The 21,211-nt window shown below is 38.8% G+C and overlaps 1 protein-coding gene across 2 annotated transcripts; it reads left to right on the top strand.

Moving 5' to 3' along the window:
• Nucleotides 1–90: 90 nt before the first annotated feature.
• Nucleotides 91–19,434, top strand: CEP76 (centrosomal protein 76). Of its 2 annotated transcripts, XM_060775013.2 has the most exons (12): nucleotides 91–502; nucleotides 1,950–2,105; nucleotides 3,620–3,701; nucleotides 4,125–4,349; nucleotides 5,660–5,845; nucleotides 6,328–6,425; nucleotides 9,008–9,136; nucleotides 10,469–10,660; nucleotides 12,854–13,020; nucleotides 14,219–14,552; nucleotides 18,031–18,248; nucleotides 18,901–19,434. In XM_060775013.2, exons 1-12 carry the CDS (start codon nucleotides 440–442, stop codon nucleotides 19,037–19,039), a joined length of 1,989 nt encoding a protein of 662 aa, XP_060630996.2. In that variant the 5' UTR covers nucleotides 91–439; the 3' UTR covers nucleotides 19,040–19,434. The 2 variants fall into 2 exon arrangements, with proteins under 2 accessions (XP_060630996.2, XP_060630998.2); XM_060775015.2 differs by lacking the exon at nucleotides 5,660–5,845.
• Nucleotides 19,435–21,211: the final 1,777 nt, after the last annotated feature.

Genomic DNA, 21,211 nt, shown 5'->3' with positions numbered 1-21,211 from the left:
TCTTGTTCACCGCCTCGGAGAGGTGTCTTGCACAGTGCCTGTCCCCATCTGCGCTTACTGACAGCCAGTTAACGGGCGAGCGACAGTTCCTTTGAAGGAAAATTACATTTTTGTTGTTGTTGTTGTTGTTGTTCTGCCGTACGGGTATTAATTGCCTAACAAGACTCGATTGCCTTGCTATCAGGCAATTGTGATAGACACCTTTTATTTTTTGAAAGGCGGTTGAGGCCCGAGCAAGCGCATGGCTAGCTGTGGGAGGGGCCGAGTTTGCTGATTGGCTGGAGATCCAGCCAATGGGTGCTCTTGGGAGGGGGGAGACGGGATAGGCGGTTTGAGCGCGCGGGAGAACGGAGGAGTGTGGTGTTGTGGTTGGAGGTGCCTGGGATGAAGGCCTGTCTGGTGTCCACTTAGTCTAAGGAATTGGGACAGTTGCTGAGCCATGGCCTTGGCTCCCGGGAAAGCCTCAGAGCTCAAGCAGATCATTCACCAGCAGCTGACCAAGGTGAGAAGGAGGAGGAGGAAGAGAAAATGCCCATTGAAAGCCTTTATAGCAGGCTTGGGCCAACTTGGGCCCTCCAGGTGTTTTGGACTTCAACTCCCAGAATTCCTAACAGCCTCAGGCCCTTTCCTCCCCCCCCCCCCTCAGCCGCTTAAGCTGAGGCTGTTAGGAATTCTGAGAGTTGAAGTCCAAAACACCTGGAGGGCCCAAGTTGGCCCATGCTTGCACCATAGGAAGTCCACAGTTTGGGGATGGCTGCTACAGATGGTTGAATCAATGGATGCAGAGGCTGGGTGTATATACGAGGGGTATTTTAAAAGTAAGGTCCGTTTTGTTGTAGATACTAGTAGTTCGCGCTCATACCGCAATGAGCACGTGCATGCCTCGGGAACAACTGTGCTCAGCCGTATGTGATACGGTTTTTGTCAGCAAGGAACCTGAACGGTCCTCATCATGGACGTTGTCACGGCCATCTTTGAATTGTCGTACCCACTTACGCACTTTGCTTTCACTCATAACAGTATCACCGTACACTTCACAAATCTGTCGATGGATTTCTGCAACAGGCAGGTTCCTTGCTGGCAAAAACCGTATCACTGAGCGAACCTCACATGCGGAGGGTGAGTTGATAGTCTTAAACATTTTTAAAGCACAGAACAGAACCGTACAGGTTAGCTACAGAGCGGAAACTGAGCACAGTTGTTCCTGAGGCATGCCGGTACACAACGCACGCGCTAGTTGCGGTATGCGCGCAAACTACTAGTGTCTACAATAAAACGGATCTTACTTAAAAAAATACCCCTCGTAATAACAGTGGAATTAAAAAATAAGCAAATAAGCAAAAGTGGGAATCCCACTGAACTATGGCTTATGAGCAGGAATAATCGAACCTGATACTCTCCATCTTTGGTTTAAATCTGAAATTGGCTTGGTCTGAAATAGTCAACTATACACCAAGGCTGGTTTGCCTGCCTTCGTTTATTCAGTTGGACCTTCATACCCACATATTCTGCATTCTTCGATTCCCAACATCCATGGCTTAAAAACACTCCCCCCGCCTCCAAAAAAATCCAAACCGCCGACCTTGATTTTGTCATTTTGTATAAGGAACACCACTTTATTATGCCACTGTATATCATGGGACTTGAGCATCCATGACTTTTGGTATCCGCAGGAGGACCTGGAACCAAACCCCAGCAGATACCAAGGGCCCACTGTACTTATTTATTTATTTACAACATTTATATGCTGCCCTTCTCACCCCAAAGGGGACTCAGAGCGGCTTACAGGATATACATACGTCCAATATATTATATTATTAGCATAGTACAATATCAATATTAACTATTACTATATTGTACTATACCATTGTATTGTAATGTTATTAATAATATTACATGTAATATAAACATATACCTATATTATTATTAGTATTATTATTTCTTCATAGATGGATGTCCACAGCAGGGTCCGAGAAGTCCTTGCTGAGACTATTCGTGAAGAACTGGCACCTGAACACCAGCAACTCTCAGAACAACATCTAATGAAAGCCCTGATACGGAGAGGAATCATTAATGATGTTATGAAAGAACTCAGCTTTGTAACTGTGAGTAGTTTGAAGAAAACATCTGAAATGGTACCAGATATTGATTACATAATACAGATAAGGTAAAGGTCTAGTCATGTTCGACTCGGGAGGGTTGGTACTCATCTCCTTTTCTAAACCGAAGAGCTGATGTCTGTAGACACCTCCAAGGTCATGTGGCCAGCATGACTGCTTGGAGCACCGTTACCTTCCAACTGGAGCGGTATCTATTGATCTACTCACATTTGCATGTTTTCGAACTGCTAGATTGGCAGAAGCTGGGGGTAATAGCAGAAGCTCACTCCATTCCCTGGATTTGAACCACCAACTTTTCAGTCAGCAAGTTCAGCAGCTCAGTGGTTTAACCCACTGCACCACCGGGCTCTCGTGTATAATACAGATAACCTGGTACAAAAATATTTATGATTGGATTCATTGTGGAGCAGTGTTAATTTTAATAGATCAAAACTGCGTAGGTAAATTTCTTTGTTGTCATCTGCTGGAAGTTAGGGTGAGCTGGATCTATCTGCTCCAGTCAATTGCCTTCACTTCTGAATCTTCCTCCATCCTCTAACTCACCCATACACTCAAGGGATATGTTGCTGCATGAGGGACGAACCTGAAATAGAATTAGGTTATAAGAAGAAAGCACTTATTTGACATCAGAAGTCACTCAATTCAAAGACAATCGCACATGCAATACTTAAAATCATGTCTGGTGACGGAAACATATACGGTCATTTTAAGTTTGACAGAAAAGGGAACATCACTTTGTGAGTTATCTTCCTATCCTATCTAGGGATATTGCAGCTCTGGATGCAGGTTAAACCCCTTGCTGGCTAACCATTTTATGTAAGGTGTTTTTAAAAAATGGAATTAATTTGAAATTGCTATATTTCTGCAACCACAAAATGCCCATAAATTCTATCTTGAGTTTCAAATTATTACTGCTAGATGCCTCTCTTAGCACACACACAAAAGAATCAGTCATTTGCAAGATGACAGTACTGCAACATAAGGCTTAATGAGATAGTCTCAATTTGTGGAATTATTTTTTACATTTGTTTCTGGATCAAAATGATTAATAAAACTAGATATTTTATTAAAATGCATGTAACCTTTTGTGTAATTGTAACATGTTGCTGTTGTGAAATAAACTGTTTTGAAATTGGGTTCATCATTTTGAAACACCCTGTAGATTAGAGGTATGAAAAATTACATTGGCAACAGCCAATACAAGTACGTAGATTACAGCCATACTACTTCTGTGAACAGCATCATTCAATGTGAGGTGTTACCATTTCTACGTATTATTCACGTAATCATACTGCCTAAACAATGACAAGTAGCCCGAGGAACTGTCTTATAGACTAGATGCTATTTTCATAATTTTATTTCATAACAGTGTATCTTAGAGATTGTATAATGTGAACTATTGAAGACTGCTTTGGCATTTTCAGAATGTGTTCTATTGAGATAAAAAGACATGGTTGCAAGGGTGTGTTGAATGTGTGCTTATCTCTATATAATCCTAGGATATGAACAGTGGTGAAATAAGTTCACCTCCAAAACCTTCAACACACTTCATTGATACACAACCAGCGGTGCTGAAAAAAAGTAGGTTATATGCTATTTTTAACAACATTTCATTTACTGTTTTTTAGATGCTTTATAAGGTGCAAAGTAAGACATAATTTATATTATTTTTAAAGTAGGTTAGAAGTATCTTCCTTCTGCTTTGATGTATTCTTTTGTCAGCAGTGTTGCCATTTCTCTGGTGATATGTTTTCATAGTGGAGTTGATCTTAACTGATGATCCTGTAATACATGAATGGGGAATCTGGGATTTCAGTCAAATCCAATAAAATTATTTCTCTTTAATGTATGCTATCAGGATCAAATAGGAAAGGAATTTTAATATTCACAATGACTTTTATGTAAATACTTTAAAGTACAGTTACTGACTAGTCCTAACTATTAATGCAAAATATATTTTGTACAAAACTGTGATTATTTCCTATTTATTGGTACACTTTGCAGCAAATATTGACCCAACACGGAGGTATCTTTACCTTCAGGTTCTGAGTGGGAAAGCTTTTCTGGAACATCTGCAGGAACCTGAGCCTTTACCTGGTCAAACTTGTTCTACTTTCACCCTCTGTTTACATTTTCGAAATCAACGTTTCCGCTCTAAACCTGTGCCATGTGCCTGTGAACCGGATTTCAGTGATGGCTTTCTACTTGAAGTATATAAGGATACCTTAGGTAAGAAAATCTGAAGTGTGACAGGAATAATATTGAGTTCTCCTTTGGGGATATTAGCATTCTTTTTTCTTTTCTTTTTCCTTTTGCATATAGAAGTATTATCACACACATAAAGGTTTCATAGCAGTTATCCACATTGGCAAAATTAATTAGTCATGGCTGCTTTGTAGACCTCATTTTGAAAAAAATGTAAACTTCAATTCAAAACCTCTTAGTTTACAAAAAATAAGCTTCTGCACTGGATTGCTGTGAGTTTTCTGGGCTGTATGGCCATGTTCCTTCTACACACACTTTTTGTTACTTGTTTCGTCACTATCATGTTATTCTCATCATGAGATAATACACTAATAATAAGCCCAAAAATGTGTAAATATAAAGAACATATTCCCATAATCTTGTGAGTTTGTTTGTATAGGATTATTTGAGGATTTTACAGGAATAGCCTGTCTCCCAAAAATGGACAAAAGGGGGGGGGGGGTTCACCTTGTGCTGGTATTGGATGAATATTCTTGGTTCACATTTGTATGGATGTAACAGCAGATTGTATACTTGCAGCAGTTGATGTGTATCTCATGTATTTGCCTTCATAAAAAATAGACTCCACCTTCTGACTCTTCATGAAACTGCAGCCATATCCTCTCATATGTACACACACACACACACACACACACATCAAATCTGTCTAGCCCTCATCTTTTGGTAGGATGTCCAGCACTTTATTCCCAGTCCCGGCTTTACAGATTATGTTGCACTAGCTCTTTCCTGCCCTATTAGTCCCAAACCTGCACATGCTCACTTTTCTTGGCCATCGGTTGCTTGCTGTTGAGTTATGTCTTATGGTGTTTTAGATTTTATTGGTTTTATTTTTTATATATTTGATTGATATTTTTAATTTTGTCATTTTGTAACTTTGTTTATATTGGGTTTGGTCCCTATGTAGCCTGCCCAAAGTCCCTTCGGGGAGATGGAGGCAAGATATAAGAACAAAGTTGTTGTTGTTGTTGTTGAAACTTATGAAAATCCATGGAACCTGTTGCTTAATAGACAAAATCAGTGCTGTAATTTTGGATAGAAAGGATTCAGTAGGAAGTGAAGTGCTTACTTCTTTCCCCTTCAGCTGTTTTTCTACTCAAAATTTCTCCATGTCATAGTTGCTTTTCTTAGGCAATATTAACAAGCTCTGGTTGTTTTTTGTTGTAAATTTGATACGTATGTCATAATTTGGACTCTTTAAGTCATTTTTCAAAAGTGTAATGGCAATATGTCTGGGGATTTGACTAGACTCTTCATCTGTTTTGATATATTGACAGGTGAAGGAAGTAAAATGGTGGATGCAACCACTATGCTTTCAATATGTGATCCAGTGCACATTGTCTTGATCAAAACAGATACAGCTGGTGAGACAACATTAGTTGCCTCTTATTTCTTAGAGTGGCGGTCAGTCCTGAGTGCAGAGAATAAGATAACAAATATTGCTGTTGAACTTCTGGGTGTAGGTAAGCTTTAAAAATATACTACTGTAAAATATAGTAAAATATAAAGAATAACACCAGATTAAATTAAAAAAGGAAGATGGGAATAGTAAAATTGAAAGTTGGTTTCAAACTGTTTATTAAGCAATTTGAGCTGTAAAGTTTATCACTCTTGAAAGAGGAAACAATGTCACCCAGGATACAACTTCCAACATTTTTCCCCTCAAAAGCCTGTTGTTTTCACAATAAAGCCAGGTTCTTTCCTTTCATTACTTTCTAGTAATACATATTAATCTCATATAATTTAAAATTCTGCTTTGGAAAACGGGCACAGTATTCTTTGTAATTCAGATAAGACTATAAGGGAATGTGGTTACCGCAAAGATTTTATATTTCCTAAATTTAATTAGAAGAGAAAATGTATGTCTTTTGTGTGGTTTCTGAAAAACTGACCTATTAAAATGTCTATTTATATTCTTATCAAACAAATATCTTTTGGTCCAAAGGTTCAGAATCAAAGGTTTCAGTGGGAGTACTGAACATCAGACTCGAAATGTACCCAAAACTAAATAAGATACTTTCTCAGGAAATAGTCAGTACTCAAGTAAGTCTTAACATTTGGGGGGGACGGGACACAATCAAGGTTAACATATAAATTTATATATTTTAAAATGCAAATCAGATTGCTTTTATACCATTTGAAACAGTAAAAATTGAGTTTGTTGTTGTTTGTAAAAGTTCTGCTGAAATACAGTTGTCTCCCTCTTTATTCTTAAAAATGTGGTATTGCAATGAATAGGAAACATGGAATAACTGAGCACTACTGTGGTTCATGTATCAATGTATTTAGTTTGGAGAATTAAGAGAACAAAATTTATGCAACATTGGTTGCATTTTCTGCCTGTTCATCTCATTCTGTTCTTCATCAACATTACCATCCTAATGCACCCCCGGTGGCGCAGTGGGTTAAACCCCTGTGCCGGCAGGACTGAAGACCGACAGGTTGCAGGTTCAAATCCGGGGAGAGGTGGATGAGCTCCCTCTATCAGCTCCAGCTCTTCATGCGGGGACATGAGAGAAGCCTCCCACAATGATGATAAAAACATCAAATCATCTAGGCGTCCCTTGGGCAATGTCCTCGCAGACAGCCAATTCTCTCATACCAGAAGCGACTTCCAGTTTCTCAAGTCGCTCCTGACACGACAAAAAAAAAAAAACCATTCTAAATTTTATGTAATATCTTTTAACTGAAAAAGAGCTATCCTTAATCCTCATTGCTTGATGTATCCCATACTGGAAGGGTAAATCTGAAACAAAATTTGGCTTTTTGGGAAGGAAATATTATATTGTCCTGATACTTGCAATTTAATATTATTGCAACTGTAACTGCAATTTTGAAGAAGATAGTTGTCACCAGGCATTTTTTCCAAGTGTGAAACTGTTACAGATGGAGTATCTGTACTCCAAAATATTGTTGCTTGCAGTATCAAGAAGTAGTCTGTAACAATACATTTTAAAACATCTTATCCATTATCTTGCTTATTGTTGATCTCACAAAGACATACGTACAAATATGTTTTAAACAGGCTTTTTCTTAAGTCAGATTGAATGAAAATGTCTCGGATTTTTCATCTTCCGTTTTAATTCAGCTTCCTTTCTTAAGCTACCCTTGAATTATTTCTTTAGATTAAATTCAAAATTAAGTAACTGAATTTTGTTTACATGGAGGAAATCTCCTTGCCTTCTTTCTCTCTGGACACCCACCATCTGCTCTGTGAGTTTCCTCATCATATATGAAACCCTATCTTCAAAACCTTGGAGAGGTTGTGAGAAATGTAACTGCACATGTGGTGGGATTGTGTAGAGGTAAAATATTCTCAAATGAAGTTTTTCCTGGAATGTAATACAGTGATTCTATATTGTAAAATTGCTAACATGTGCTGAAAACCAAAATGATATAGAAAAACTGGAAAGGAAACATGAGCTGTGCAGTGGATTAACTCTGGACTAACTGAAACAATTACCAAAGCAAGTAAATATATTAGGGCAGAGAACAGTAATATAACTGCCTTTATTTTAAAAATTCAGTGACATAGTCATATTATTCTGCATGAAAAGATGTAAGGGAATCCTGGATCATATTTTGAAACAAGTTCCAATTCAGTAGTTCTCAGCCTGTGGGTCCCCAGGTGTTTTGGCCTACAACTCCCAGAAATCCCATCCAGTTTACCAGTTGAGGGCCAACACATCTGGGGACCCAAAGATTGAGAACCACTGTTCTAATCAGATGCATGGAATGAGAGCCATCACTGTGTATTGGATCCTTGTCTGACTTATGTAGAATTGGTCAAATGGATAAAGGGAATGGCAAATGCTTCACTGAAAAAAGGGACGTTTCCATCCTGACTAAAGGCTGCAGTTAAGCTGTTACTCAAGAAGTATTTCTTAGATCTCACATTTCTGAATAAATATTGGCCTATCCGTACCATTCCATTTTCGGATAAGGCTGTACAGTATCTGGTGACCTTCCGGTTCTAGTTGCTTCTGGGTGAGGCAGAGTATCTATATCTATTTTAGTCTGGTTTTAGACCTGATTATGAGACAGAGTCTTGGTTGTCTGGTGGATGGCTTTTGCAGAGAACTGAACAAGGGAAATACATCCCTGTAAGTTCTACTGGGCCGCAGCAGTTTTTGATACCATTCACCATAATATCACTGCCTCTCTGGAGTGGGATACACCTCTGGATTGAACTCTGATCCTTGATTTCCAGGTTTGAGCACTGATGAGCAGTGACTTTGCATAGATAAAACTAGTGTGCCAGTTGCAACTGTTCTTTGAGACATACAATGTAGCTGCAGTTACACATTTTTTGATTAAATCTCACTTGGACTCTACATAAGGCTCAGAGATGCTACAGTGTCTCTTAAATGTTTTATTTAAGAATAAATACCTTTGTAACCACTTTTGTTAGCAATGAAAGTAAAAGACTTTACCTCAGAGACTACTTCAGAAAGATCTGCTGATAATGAAATTGTCTCCTGTGTATTTTAAGACTCTGCATTGAATGTTACATTAATGGGTTTCCTTGATAATATGTAATATGTTTTTCCTACTAAATTAAATTATTTAATTTTTAGAATACTGAACAGTATAGCACAGTGCCTGTTGGTTTTCTTAAATTACAGCTTGCTTTAGAACGCCAGAAAACAGCAGAAAAAGAGCGCTTATTTCTTGTGTATGCTAAACAATGGTGGAGGGAATACCTGCAGATCAGGACCTCACACAACACAAGGCTAGTCAAAATTTTTGCACAGGTTTGTCAACTTTTATATTTTCTTACTTTTTACTATATGTAAAAAAAATCTCTGAAGAAAAAAATGTAAATACAGATGTGCTGGGTTTTATCCAGACTTCTCTCTGCTCCTGGACAATGAGAAATCTTGCTTCCTTTGGTAAACTGAAACGGACATATGTAGCACAGCAAGCGGAAGAGGCCCACATAGGCTGGGGACATACAGGACAGCTCAGGTGGTGGTGGTAGAAACTCCCCTAGATGCTTTTCCTCCACCCAGGCAACACTGATGATGTTACCAGCTGGGTACATGAAGTTGAGGCAGCATCCCCAGTGGAGTAGATGGGTGAGGAGGTGATGGCCCTGGCCATCATTGGCCCACAGGAGCAGGGAGGAGGTGAGATGGTGGTGGAGGATGGAGATCCAAGAATCAATTGCACTGGACCTTTGCTTTCCCATGAGTAAAAGTGCCTGACACTTCCATGTTTGCCTCAGCTGCAAGAGAAAGAGCCAGGGGAGCAAGCAGAGAAAGGCATGGATAGTGAGCAAGTGAAGCAAAAGGTGGTGAGTTAACAGGGAGACAAGGGACTACAGCGGTAGCACTCCATCTATCCCTGCCCCCTGGCCCAATTGCACTTGTAACAAGAAATATTGTTAATGCATTTGTACAATTTAATGGTCATTTATAATAAAGTAAGCAACAATATAATAATCTATATAAATAAAAATGTAATGTTCATTTGTGGGATTAGCATAACTCAAAAACCACTGGACAAATTGCCACCAAATTTGGACATAATACACGTATCGGGGCAATGAGTGACCATCACTCATAAAAACACTGGAAAACAGCGGAAGAGACTAAAAAGCCAAAAAATAAAAAATACATTACAACGCATGCGCAAACCACATATATATGCAAACACACATATATACACACATATACACAAATATATGCACACACATATGGGCCACAGCAACGCGTGGCAGGGGATGGCTAGTATATAATATCTAATAGTGATAATAATAGTAATAATAATTTGATTAACTACCTCTCCTTATGACTCGAATCAGGGTACAACATGGTTAAAATAATCAAATACCACACTGCTAAAATGCATATATTAAAATACAACAAATACCAATACCAATAATATATAGTAAGCCCCGATGCGAGATTTATATGGAGTGATCTGATGGGGATTCTCACTATAGAGTGTAGGTGTGATATATGTTTATTATTGAAAACCCTCATTTTAAAATTATGTAAAACCTTATCCCTTTAACCTATAAAAACCATGGTACTTTCTATTACTATTTTTAATGGTCTCTCTCTCTATATATTTATGTTTAGGATGAGAATGGGATAAACAGACCAGTGTGCTCCTATGTTAGGCCACTTCGAGCTGGCCGTATCTTGGATACCCCGAGGCAAGCAGCAAGATTTGTCAGTGTGCTCGGTTATGAAAGAGCTCCTGTTATTGGTGGGGGAAATAGTAAACAAGAACAATGGTGTACCCTTCTGGCTTTTTTGTGTAGAAACAAGGTAAGATATTTTAAGATAATATTTTATTTAGTTGGTGCTGATGATTGTTTCAAAATTATTTGAAAGTTGGTGGCTTGTATCTTTACTTCAGCATGTACATAAACTGAGTGGGGAGAGCCACTGCTGACTTTATAAATTAAGCTACATAAATGGCTTTCAGATGGTTGGAGTATCAAAAATGTTGTTCAAATAGGGTTCAACACCCAGTCATGAATGTCATTAAATATAAATCCTACTGCACAGAAGCCATATAAAGTTATATTCAGTAGGAGTGTTCAGAATTCTTAACATTTGTATAACCCAGATGCATGTCTATGAACTTCTACATTCAAATAATGCTCCTCTTTTTGGTCACAAACTTAAAATAAAATATAGCACATTTTTGCTTTGTTTTTGTAGAATTTAGCACTGGGGTGGTTTCTTCCATTTCTTATTATGAACTAAAACCCTATGTTAATCTTAACTAGAATATTTTGCATAACTAGACTTATTTTGCATAGAATTATGGAAAAAATAGACCCCTGTCTGATTCCACAGCAAGCTGCCTTCAGGAAAGGCAAAAGCTGCACATCCCAAGTGCTGAACCTGACTCAGCACATAGAAGATGGCTTTGAAAAGCAGCAGATCACAGGAGCTGTCTTCATAGACCTGTCAGCGGGTTATGATACTGTGAACCACCGCCTCCTCCTGAGAAAAATGTATAATATCACAAGGACTACCACCTCACCCGCCTCATAGGAGACCTGCTACAAAACAGGAGCTTTTTTGTTGAGTTCCAGGGCCAGGGAAGCAGATGGCGGAAACAGAAGAACGGCCTGCCTCGGGGAAGCGTGCTTGCTCCATCCATGTTCAACATTTACACAAATGACCAGCCACTGCCAGAAGGGACAGAGAGTTTCATCTATACTGATGATCGTGCCATTACTGCTCAAGCAGGGAGCTTTGAGATGATTGAACAGAAGCTCCTCCAAAGTTCTAGGTGCTCTTACTGCCTATTACAGGGGAAACCAACTGATCCCTAATCCATCTAAAACACAGACGTGTGCCTTTCACCTTAAGAACAGACAAGCATCCAGAGCTCTGAGGATTACCTGGGAAGGAATCCCACTGGAGCATTGCAGCACACCCAAATACCTGGGAGTCACTCTGGACCGTGCTCTGACCTACAAGAAACACTGCTTGAACATCAAGCAAAAAGTGGATGCTAGAAACAATATCATATGAAAGCTGACTGGCACAACCTGGGGATCACAACCAGACACAGTGAAGACATCTGCCCTTGCGCTATGCTACTTTGCTGCTGAGTACGCATGCCCAGTGTGGAACACATCTCACCACACTAAAACAGTGGATGTGGTTCTTAATTAGACATGCCGCATTATCACAGGGTGTCTGCGCCCTACACCACTGGAGAAATTACACTGCTTAGCCGGTATTGCACCACCTGACATCCGCCGGGAAGTAGCAGCCAATAGTGAAAGGACCAAGGCAGAGACATCTCCAGCTCATCCCCTGTTTGGGTATCAGCCAGCACATCAACGACTTAAATCAAGAAATAGTTTTCTTAGATCTACAGAGACACTCACTGGAACACCTCAGCAAGCGAGAGTCCAAAAGTGCCAGGCTCAAACCCAGCACCTCAATCCGTGGGTGATACTAGATGAGAGACTCCCCCTTGGGCACACAGAAGACTGGGTGACTTGGAAGGTGCTGAACAGACTGCGCTCTGGCATCATGAGATGCAGAGCCAATCTTAAGAAATAGGGCTACAAAGTTGTATTCACAACATGCGAGTGCGGAGAAGAGCAAACCACTGACCACCTGCTGCAATGCAACCTGAGCCCTGCTACATGTACAATGGAGGACCTTCTTGCGGCAACACCAGAGGCACTCCAAGTGGCCAGATACTGGTCAAAAGACATTTAATCAACTACCAAGTTTGCAAAATCTGTGTTTTTTTAATCTGTTTGTTTGTTTTGTTCTGTTAGAAATGTAATACAATGGTATGGTTGCTGATGATACGATTAATAAACTAGAATAGACCTATTAAAATAAATTAAATCAACTAGTCACCACTTTAAAATTCCATTCATCTATTTTAAAACAATTATAGCACTTTGATAGCACTTCATTTAAGCTACTTTTTCTGACTAGCTTTCTAATATTTTCTCAATTCATGTGTCACCTATTTAGGGCGACTGCGAAGATCATGCTAACCTTTTATGCAGTCTTCTGCTAGGTTTTGGGCTTGAAGCTTTTGTCTGTGTAGGAACAAAGGCTAAAGGAGTTCCTCACACATGGGTTATGACTTATGGGATTGATGGAATGGTCACTTTTTGGGAGAGTTTGACAGGACATAGGTAAGTAAACAACTTACAAATTTAAATTACGGCATATTTTAGGACTTCTCAGAGAGAAGTTTTATGAAGTGGAGTGGGCAGATCAAAAGACAACCTGGCAAAATGGCACTACCTAAAAGAATCCCATACCTTGTGTGACTGTGGAGCAGAACAGACAACTCTGCATCTGTATTCTTGTCCATTGTGCCCTGCCTCATGTACAGAGGAGGAATTATTGGAGGCTACAGACAATGCCATTGCTGTTGCCCGTTTTTTGTCGAAAGATATTTAGCCACCTGCACACCTTCTATTTTCGTCAGTTTTATGCTAATTTATGCAATGCTTTTGATACTAAATAAATAAATAAATAAATTCAAAATGGCCGTTATATTTAAAAAATGCTGAAAAACAGCTTACCACTGTACTGTAAGACATGCCATATCTTACTTTTGTTTCTCCGCATGTTTTTGGTCTCCCAACAGGCCAAAACTAGTCCTCAGCACAGTTGCTTACATTTTATTTAAAATTGACTTGGGATCTGAATACAAATTTGCTGAAATGGCATGTACTAATGTACTGTGCAAACTAAGCAGTAGTCTTACCTTAGTGGGCAACTGTTCGGCCACATTAAACATTTAACTCTTGATAGTGTGAATGTATCTTTTAGGGCTGGGTTCATGCTTTAAAACAGGGGTCCTCAAACTTTTTAAACAGAGGGCCAGGTCACAGTCTCTCAAACTGTTGGAGGGCCGGATTATAATTTGAAAAAATATGAATGAATTCCTATGCACACTGCACATATCTTATTTGTAGTGCAAAAACCACTTTAAAACAATACAATGACTAAAATGAAGAACAATTTTAACAAATATAAACTAATTAGTATTTCAATGGGAAGTGTGGGCCTGCTTTTGGCTGATAAGATAGAATTGTTGTGCTTTCAAGTCATTTCAGACTTAGGTTGACCCTGAGCGAGGGCCGGGTAAATGACCTTGGAGGACCGTATCCGGCCCCAGGGCCTTAGTTTGAGAACCCCTGCTTTAAAAGGTGCATTCCTCATGTCCATTTTCAGTCTGTTCAGTTTAGTTGAGTAATGCCTATTGTACAATGCATATATAATCCAAAGTAGATTAGATTTCTTTTTATTTTTTGACCTTAGCTTAAATGAAAATATGCAGTATTGTAATATATCTATATATCTATATATATGTTACTCCAGGTATATTCACAATCCTATTAAGCCTGATGATCCTCCAATTATTGAACAGCCCAAGCCAGCGTATCCTTACCGAACCATAGGTTGCCTCTTCAATCACCAAAGGTTTCTGGCCAACTGCCAGCCTTCCGATGCTGTAGAACTCTGTGTCTTCGATTTGCATGATGAATCTAAATGGAAACCAATGAGCGGAGAAGCCATCAAATCGGTGTGTTCTCCAGGAGCCACGACTGCGCTTCCACCTTTTCCTCCACTCTGTGCTTCAGTAATAGATGCTGCTGCAGCAAGCAATGAACTGGAATTGCAATTGAGGATATTAGTGGCAGAACACAGGAAGGTATATATCATTATCCATTTGTGTTCTCCTTTGTTCTTGTTTTCTTCTTCAAATAAAGAAGTTAAAGCTACCACCAAAGATAGGCTAGATATTTTTAAAATAGCACACTTACTTCCCCCCACCCCACCCCTTGGTACTCAGGTTATTGACCATTGGTTTTATATTAATGTGCAAAATAATCTAAAATGGCTTTGTGTATAGTTAAGACCCTCAGTGAGCTAACTCCTGGTGTGGGTTTAGGAAAGTAGTTTAAGCTTGTTTGGCACTTTGCCAAAAAGGTTTTCCAAGTTTAATAGCTCAAGGGCTATGGAACAGGGTTGGAAAGTTTAAATTTCTCCACCACTGAATTAAACTCTGCCTTTTCCTGTTAATGATAATGGGATAAATTGTCTAAGTGCTGCAGGGATTGAACTATGACAATGTAGTACCTGATAACTATAAAGTGAGAAAATGTTTAGACAAAACATTTATGCTGAATCATATGATCATTTTAATCTATTTAAGCTTTGAGGACTGGAATAGTAAAACCCAAAATAGCAGATTATGGACAGGATGTTGTAAGAGCCAGATCAATAATTATCCTCCTTTTCTCAGTAGCATAATTAATGCATACACACTCCAGATAGCTTTTGCAGGGCTGGGATACCCCAGCATTATTTTTTGGGCAGTGGAGGAGACTCTGGATGCATTACCCTGCAGAATCAACACAGTTTGACATCACTTTAATGGCCATTGCTCAATGCTATGGAATCATGGGAGCTGTAATTTTGTGAGGCAGCAGCACTTTTGGGCAGAAAAGCCTAAAGACCTTGTAAAACTACAGCTCCCATGACTCCATAGCACTGAGCCATGGCAGTTGAAACAGGGCTGAACTACATCCAACAATGTAAACATACCCTCTTGTCAGAGAGAGAAGGAAAGTTCTGAAAGCTTTGGATTTAGACTCTTATCTTCAGTTACTCTTGATTGTGACATCTGTAATCTTCCTAATGGTAACAAACATTGCTTTGTCTGGCTTATGTTAATGTCTTTAATCACATGAATGTTGTGATGCCATGGGGATTTCCACAATCTGACTTTTCCCTCTTAAAACAGCATAATTTAGAATTGGAATTTGTGTACATTTGCTGCACTGGATTAAATGTGTGTTCTTTCTAAACCATGCGTCTTTTATAATGCACAATAGAGCAAAACACACTTTTTGCCTTGGAGCATCATTTGAAGACATTAACAGTCTTTTTTTAAATAACTGAATTTACTTTAAAAAGTTCCTTAGAGAACTAGTGGCAGTAGAGACTAGAAAGAAGATCCTAAATTCAAACTGCTTCACTGTGCTACAAAAGCATGTAACAGTTCCTATATATCAACCTGAAGGGTGGGAATAACATGTTTCATATAAGTACAGACAGTCCCCAAGTTACAAACAAGATAGGATCTGTATGTTTTTTTCTTAAGTTGAATTTGTATGTACGTCAGAATGGAACTTTTTTAAGAGTATAATTCCAGCCATTTAGTTTTGAATAGAACCCCAGTGGCACAGCAGGTTAAACTGCTGAGCTGCTGAACTTGCTGACTGAAAGGTTGGTGGTTTGAATCCAGGGAGAAGGGTGAGCTCCTGTTGTTAGGCCCAGCTTCTGCCAACCCAGTAGTTCAAAAACATGCATGTGTGAGTAAATCAATAGGTACCTCTTCTGCAGGAAGGTAACGGCACTCCATGCAGTCATGCTGGCCACATGATCTTAGAAGTAGCTACTGACAATGCTGGCTCTTTCTCTTAGAAATGGAGATGAGCACCACCCCCCAGTCAGGCACGACTAGACTTTATGTCAGGGGAAACCTTTACCTTTTAGTTCTGAATAACATCAGGAAAGATTAACACCTCTAACATTTGTTTTGCTATCTGTGCCCCCGTTCAGAAGATGTCACCTTACTTTCTGTTTCTGTGATAATTGGGTTTTGAACATTTTGGATTGTCATGGAAACAAGGAATTGTGATAAAGCTTTAGTGGAGACACCTTTCCTCATGATAACTCTTCCAGGAGTGAATTGCTCTTCTTCTCACTTCCTGTTGTCTCACCCTGTTTGCAATTAGGAGGCGGATGTAATTCATATATTTGCAACTCAGAGATTGCTTGTAGACACTCCTATATGAAAGGCTGGCCTGTTTGGCAGAAAGCACGGGTCTCTTGTTTCTTTGAGAATTTAGAGCATATGGGTTTTAAATCCCAAATATTTCATTTTGTAATTTGTTTTTATTCAGCCTTGTAACTTTTTAAAAAATATCAGTTTCTGTAGAGGAAATCTACTGGGATAATCCATACAGACTGAGAGAGCCAGTTTACAATAGTTGCCAGAATTACACAATAATCTGTACATGGGGGGGGGGGGGAAATTACTTTAAAAAACATGTAACCCTATTATTGTTCCCTCATATTAATACATGTCAGCAAATAATGTCAGCAAACAATATATGGATATCAGTCAGTATGCCAACACCTTAAATCAAGAAACAGCTTCCTAAGATCTCCAGAGATACTCATAGGAATAGTTCCTCAGCAAGCGGGAGTCCAAAAGTGGCAGGCTGAAACCCAGCACCTCAATTAGTGGCTGAGACCGGATGAGAAACTCCATCCTGGGCACATAGAAGAGTGGACAAACTGGAAGGTACTGAATAGGCTGTGCTCTGGCACCACAAGATGCAGAGCTAACCTTAAGAAATGAGGCTACAAAGTGGAGTCCACAACATGCAAGTCTGGAGAAGAGCAAATCACAGCCCACCTACTACAATGCAACCTGAGCCCTGTCAAATGCACAATAGAGAACCTTCTCACAGCGACACCAGAGGCACTCCAAGTCGCCAGCTTCTGGTCAAAGGACGTTTAGCATAATGTCAAGTTCTTTTTAAACTTCATTTGTGTTTTTAAATGCGTTTTAACTGTGTCCCCAACTAACTTCTGACATCTATATAAATAAAAATGTAATGTTCGTTTGTGGGATTAACATAACTCAAAAGCCACTGGGCGAATCGACACCGAATTTGGACACAAAGACACCTATCAGGCCAACAAGTGACCATCACTCATCAAAACATGGAAAAGCACAGCAGAAAATACTTAAAAAGTCAAAAAACAAAACAATGCATTACAACACATGCACAAAACCACATATATACACAAACACACACACACATATATATACAAATATATACACATACACACATACACAGACTGGGCCACAGCAACGCGTGGCAGGGGACAGCTACTGATAAATAAATAGCAAATAATAGCATTGGCTAAAGACATTGTTTTTTAATAACTGTGATGCCTCCTGACTTGATATAATTCATTTTTGATATTTTGACTGATATTTTTTCCCATATATTTGTTCCCCCCACCCCCACCCCACTAATGTTAGCCAAGGAGCATTATAAATACATTGATCCTATTATTTTGTGTTCTTCGTGTGTTTTGACATATAGGATCTTGGTTTGGCAACAGTTTGGGACGACCAGCTATCTTATCTTTTGTCCCCAGCCTTGGCAGCCTATGAACTTGAACGTACCACAGGCGTCTCTTCTGGAAATGAAGAGTTTCAAGATGCTATCAGGAGAGCAGTCCCTGATGGCCACACATTCAAAGGATTTCCTATCCATTTTGTGTACAAAAATGCAAGAAGAGCGTTTGCAGCATGTCTTCGGTAAAACATCACTCATTGTCAGTTCTTTTATCTTTCCATTAAAAGCAAAGACCACCATTAATTACCCACATTCCCTAGAGTTAAGGACACAAAACCCTTGTGAAAGTGAAAAACTGAATGAGGAAGATTCCTGGTTTTTTTCTACCCAAAATAATACCTCTAGGCCTTTCAACATGGCTCTGTGGTTGACATCCACTAGACGTAGATCAGACTCACAATGGAGCAACTAGAGCGAACAAATTCATGAATGAAAAATCCACAAAAATCAAATCATGAATGTGGAAAGACAGTAAAAATAGTTAATACTTGCATATAATGTTCACTGTTTTGTGTTTTGTTTACACTGTAAGTTGTTATTGTATGTAAATAAAACCCTTTTTTAAAAAAATAGAAGTATTATTGATGTATAAGTAGAATTTCCTTCCAAGAAGACCTCATAACACAAAACTCTGCTTGTAAATAATGTGTGCAATGAACATGCATCTTTTTTCAAAGGAAAAGGGGGTTTGAAATAATCATTTTTTTCAGTATTGTGCAGTTACATTATGGTAGCCCTGATGCTCGCAGAAATTGGAAGCCCTGTTTTAATACAATAAAACATATATGAGAATTCAAGGACCGTAATTAATCATGTTTCTGTTTCTTCAAATAGGTCTCCTTTCTGTGAAGAAATACTGTGTTGTCGAGGGGACCAAGTGCGGCTTGCAGTTCGTGTCCGAGTATTCACATACCCTGAATCTGCGTGTGCTGTTTGGATCATGTTTGCTTGCAAATATCGTTGTGTACTCTAAGAAATCACTCAACTGTTTCACTGAATTACTGCTAAGACAAGCAAAGTCCCAAAGACTCAGGCTCAAATACAGCTCTGTGCAGTACTGATGGATGACTCATATCCTATATTTGAACACAATAATTTGCAAGTAAATTGCATTGATCTCAGAGGAATTTATTTGTAAGTGTGCTGGGGAATTATATGTTATTGTGTCTATTTGAAGGCAATGCTGAAATAGCACTGAAGAACATAATGGTGTGCTTTTGATAAACAGGTACAATAATGAGCATTGGCTGGGAGATTCTGTCTAATGTATCATGAAAGAAGTGTGTATAAAATGTAATTAATATTTTATAAATAAATAAATATTTATTTTTAAAAACTTGTTTTAATAAAAATAAATAATTAAAAAGACAGACGTCCTGAAGTTTAATTTGACAACCAGTCTTCAGTATTTCATTACTTATAACTGTAACAACAACATTTTATTATCGTCCAAAGCCACTTTTTCTTCATAGGTATACAAGGTGTACAAGGTTAATCACATCAGCAACAGCTGACTAATTAGACACTGTCATTTTTTAAATAAATATTTTCAGTTGTATTAAAATTAGGAAACCTGAAAAACACAGTGCCTCTTTTTCTTTAGAAAAGAAAAATAAGTAAAATGTTGAACTCCCAGAGTACGCGATCACAATTTAATAGTTCTTCTGCATCTTTACTGCTATGTAAAATAAACTTTAATTGAGATGCCATATATTCTGTTACCTATGAAGCTGTGGGTAATAATATATTGTGATATGTATATTTATATAATAAGTTATTTATTTATTTATTTACGACATTTATATCCTACCCTTCTCGCCCTGAAGAGGACTCAGGACGGTTTACATAATTGGCATTATTCCATGCCCAAACAACAACAATTAAAAGCAATCAAACAACAATTTAAAACAACATATGTAAACATTACATGACTATTGTGTATAGATCCAAAACCAGATAATCATATTCCTCAATCCAGGGTCAATTATGACTATATTGTACAGATAATTATGCTGGGCTAAGTGCTTGTTTGTGAAATTACAGGAGGGTGTTAGGATCATAACCTACTGGGTAGCAGAGTTTCAGAAGTATTCTCTTAGTTTACTGGGTAATGGATGATTACTGGGCACGTAAATATCTTGTTTCTATTCCATGCTCTCAGAAGACAAAGATTCAAGTAGACTTCTTTAACAATAACTTGTGTGTTTTACTCACAATGACATGTATGTAAATATACAGGCACATTTCTTATCAGGTTAAACTTTAAACATTTCGGTTTGTGTCTTTAAGTTAGACTCTTTATCAGTCTCTTCAAAACTATACTGCTCTGTACAGCTCTATTTCATAAGCTATTTCTGCTTCCAAGGGACTGAAGCCTCAACTGTCAACCTTTTAAACTGCATTCTAAAACAGTCACATGGTCTGCAGCCCCTCCCACTGCCTCAGGTACATAGAGCTAAGGAAGACGGCAAACCAAAGAAGACATACACTTCAGGAAATAAACAACGCATTGTAAACAGACAAAACATCCACTCAGAAGCAGTTTTCTCAATGTAGTTATTTCCCCAAGCACCTGTATTTCTTTACTTGTTCCTCTTTGGCAGTTGGGGATGTCTTTCAAACTAGGGCCAACACAAGGCAGAGCCATGTGCTGTGCTGTTTGGAGGCTCTTCACTATTTAAAGTGGGTTTCAGATATTAATTTTCCTACTTTCTCTAATCCCATCATTGTGCACAAAATCTCCTTTCAAAACATTCAAAGAAAGATGTCTTACCTTTCCTCTTTCTACCACCTCAAGATGATGGAAAATGCAGCCCAACACACTTTGGGGAAACCAGATAGCCTTGTACTCGTACACCTGTGAAAAGCAACAAAAATGCATAGATTGCAAGTAAACTTACAAAGCTGACTTGTGGTCTCTCAGACCATAGGTTCTTGGTGTTATTGCCTGGATAAATATTCCCAGCCCTGTTAGAAAGATTTTGAGCTGGATGTGCCAGGTTTTGAACCTGGGCTTTTCTGTATGCGAAGCATGCCATCTACATTTAGCAAGCTGTTCTCACCTAGCAGCAGACCATGGTGATGCAGTCAAGGAATTCTGGCCAGAATATTCAGGGCAGGATGAATAGCCAGTTAAGTAACTAAA

This window comes from Anolis sagrei, chromosome 4 (genome assembly GCF_037176765.1).
Source record: "Anolis sagrei isolate rAnoSag1 chromosome 4, rAnoSag1.mat, whole genome shotgun sequence".
In the NCBI taxonomy this organism is placed as follows: Eukaryota; Metazoa; Chordata; class Lepidosauria; order Squamata; family Dactyloidae; genus Anolis; species Anolis sagrei.
Note: the sequence above shows the minus strand (reverse complement) of the source record. Positions and strands in the feature narration are given on the sequence as shown.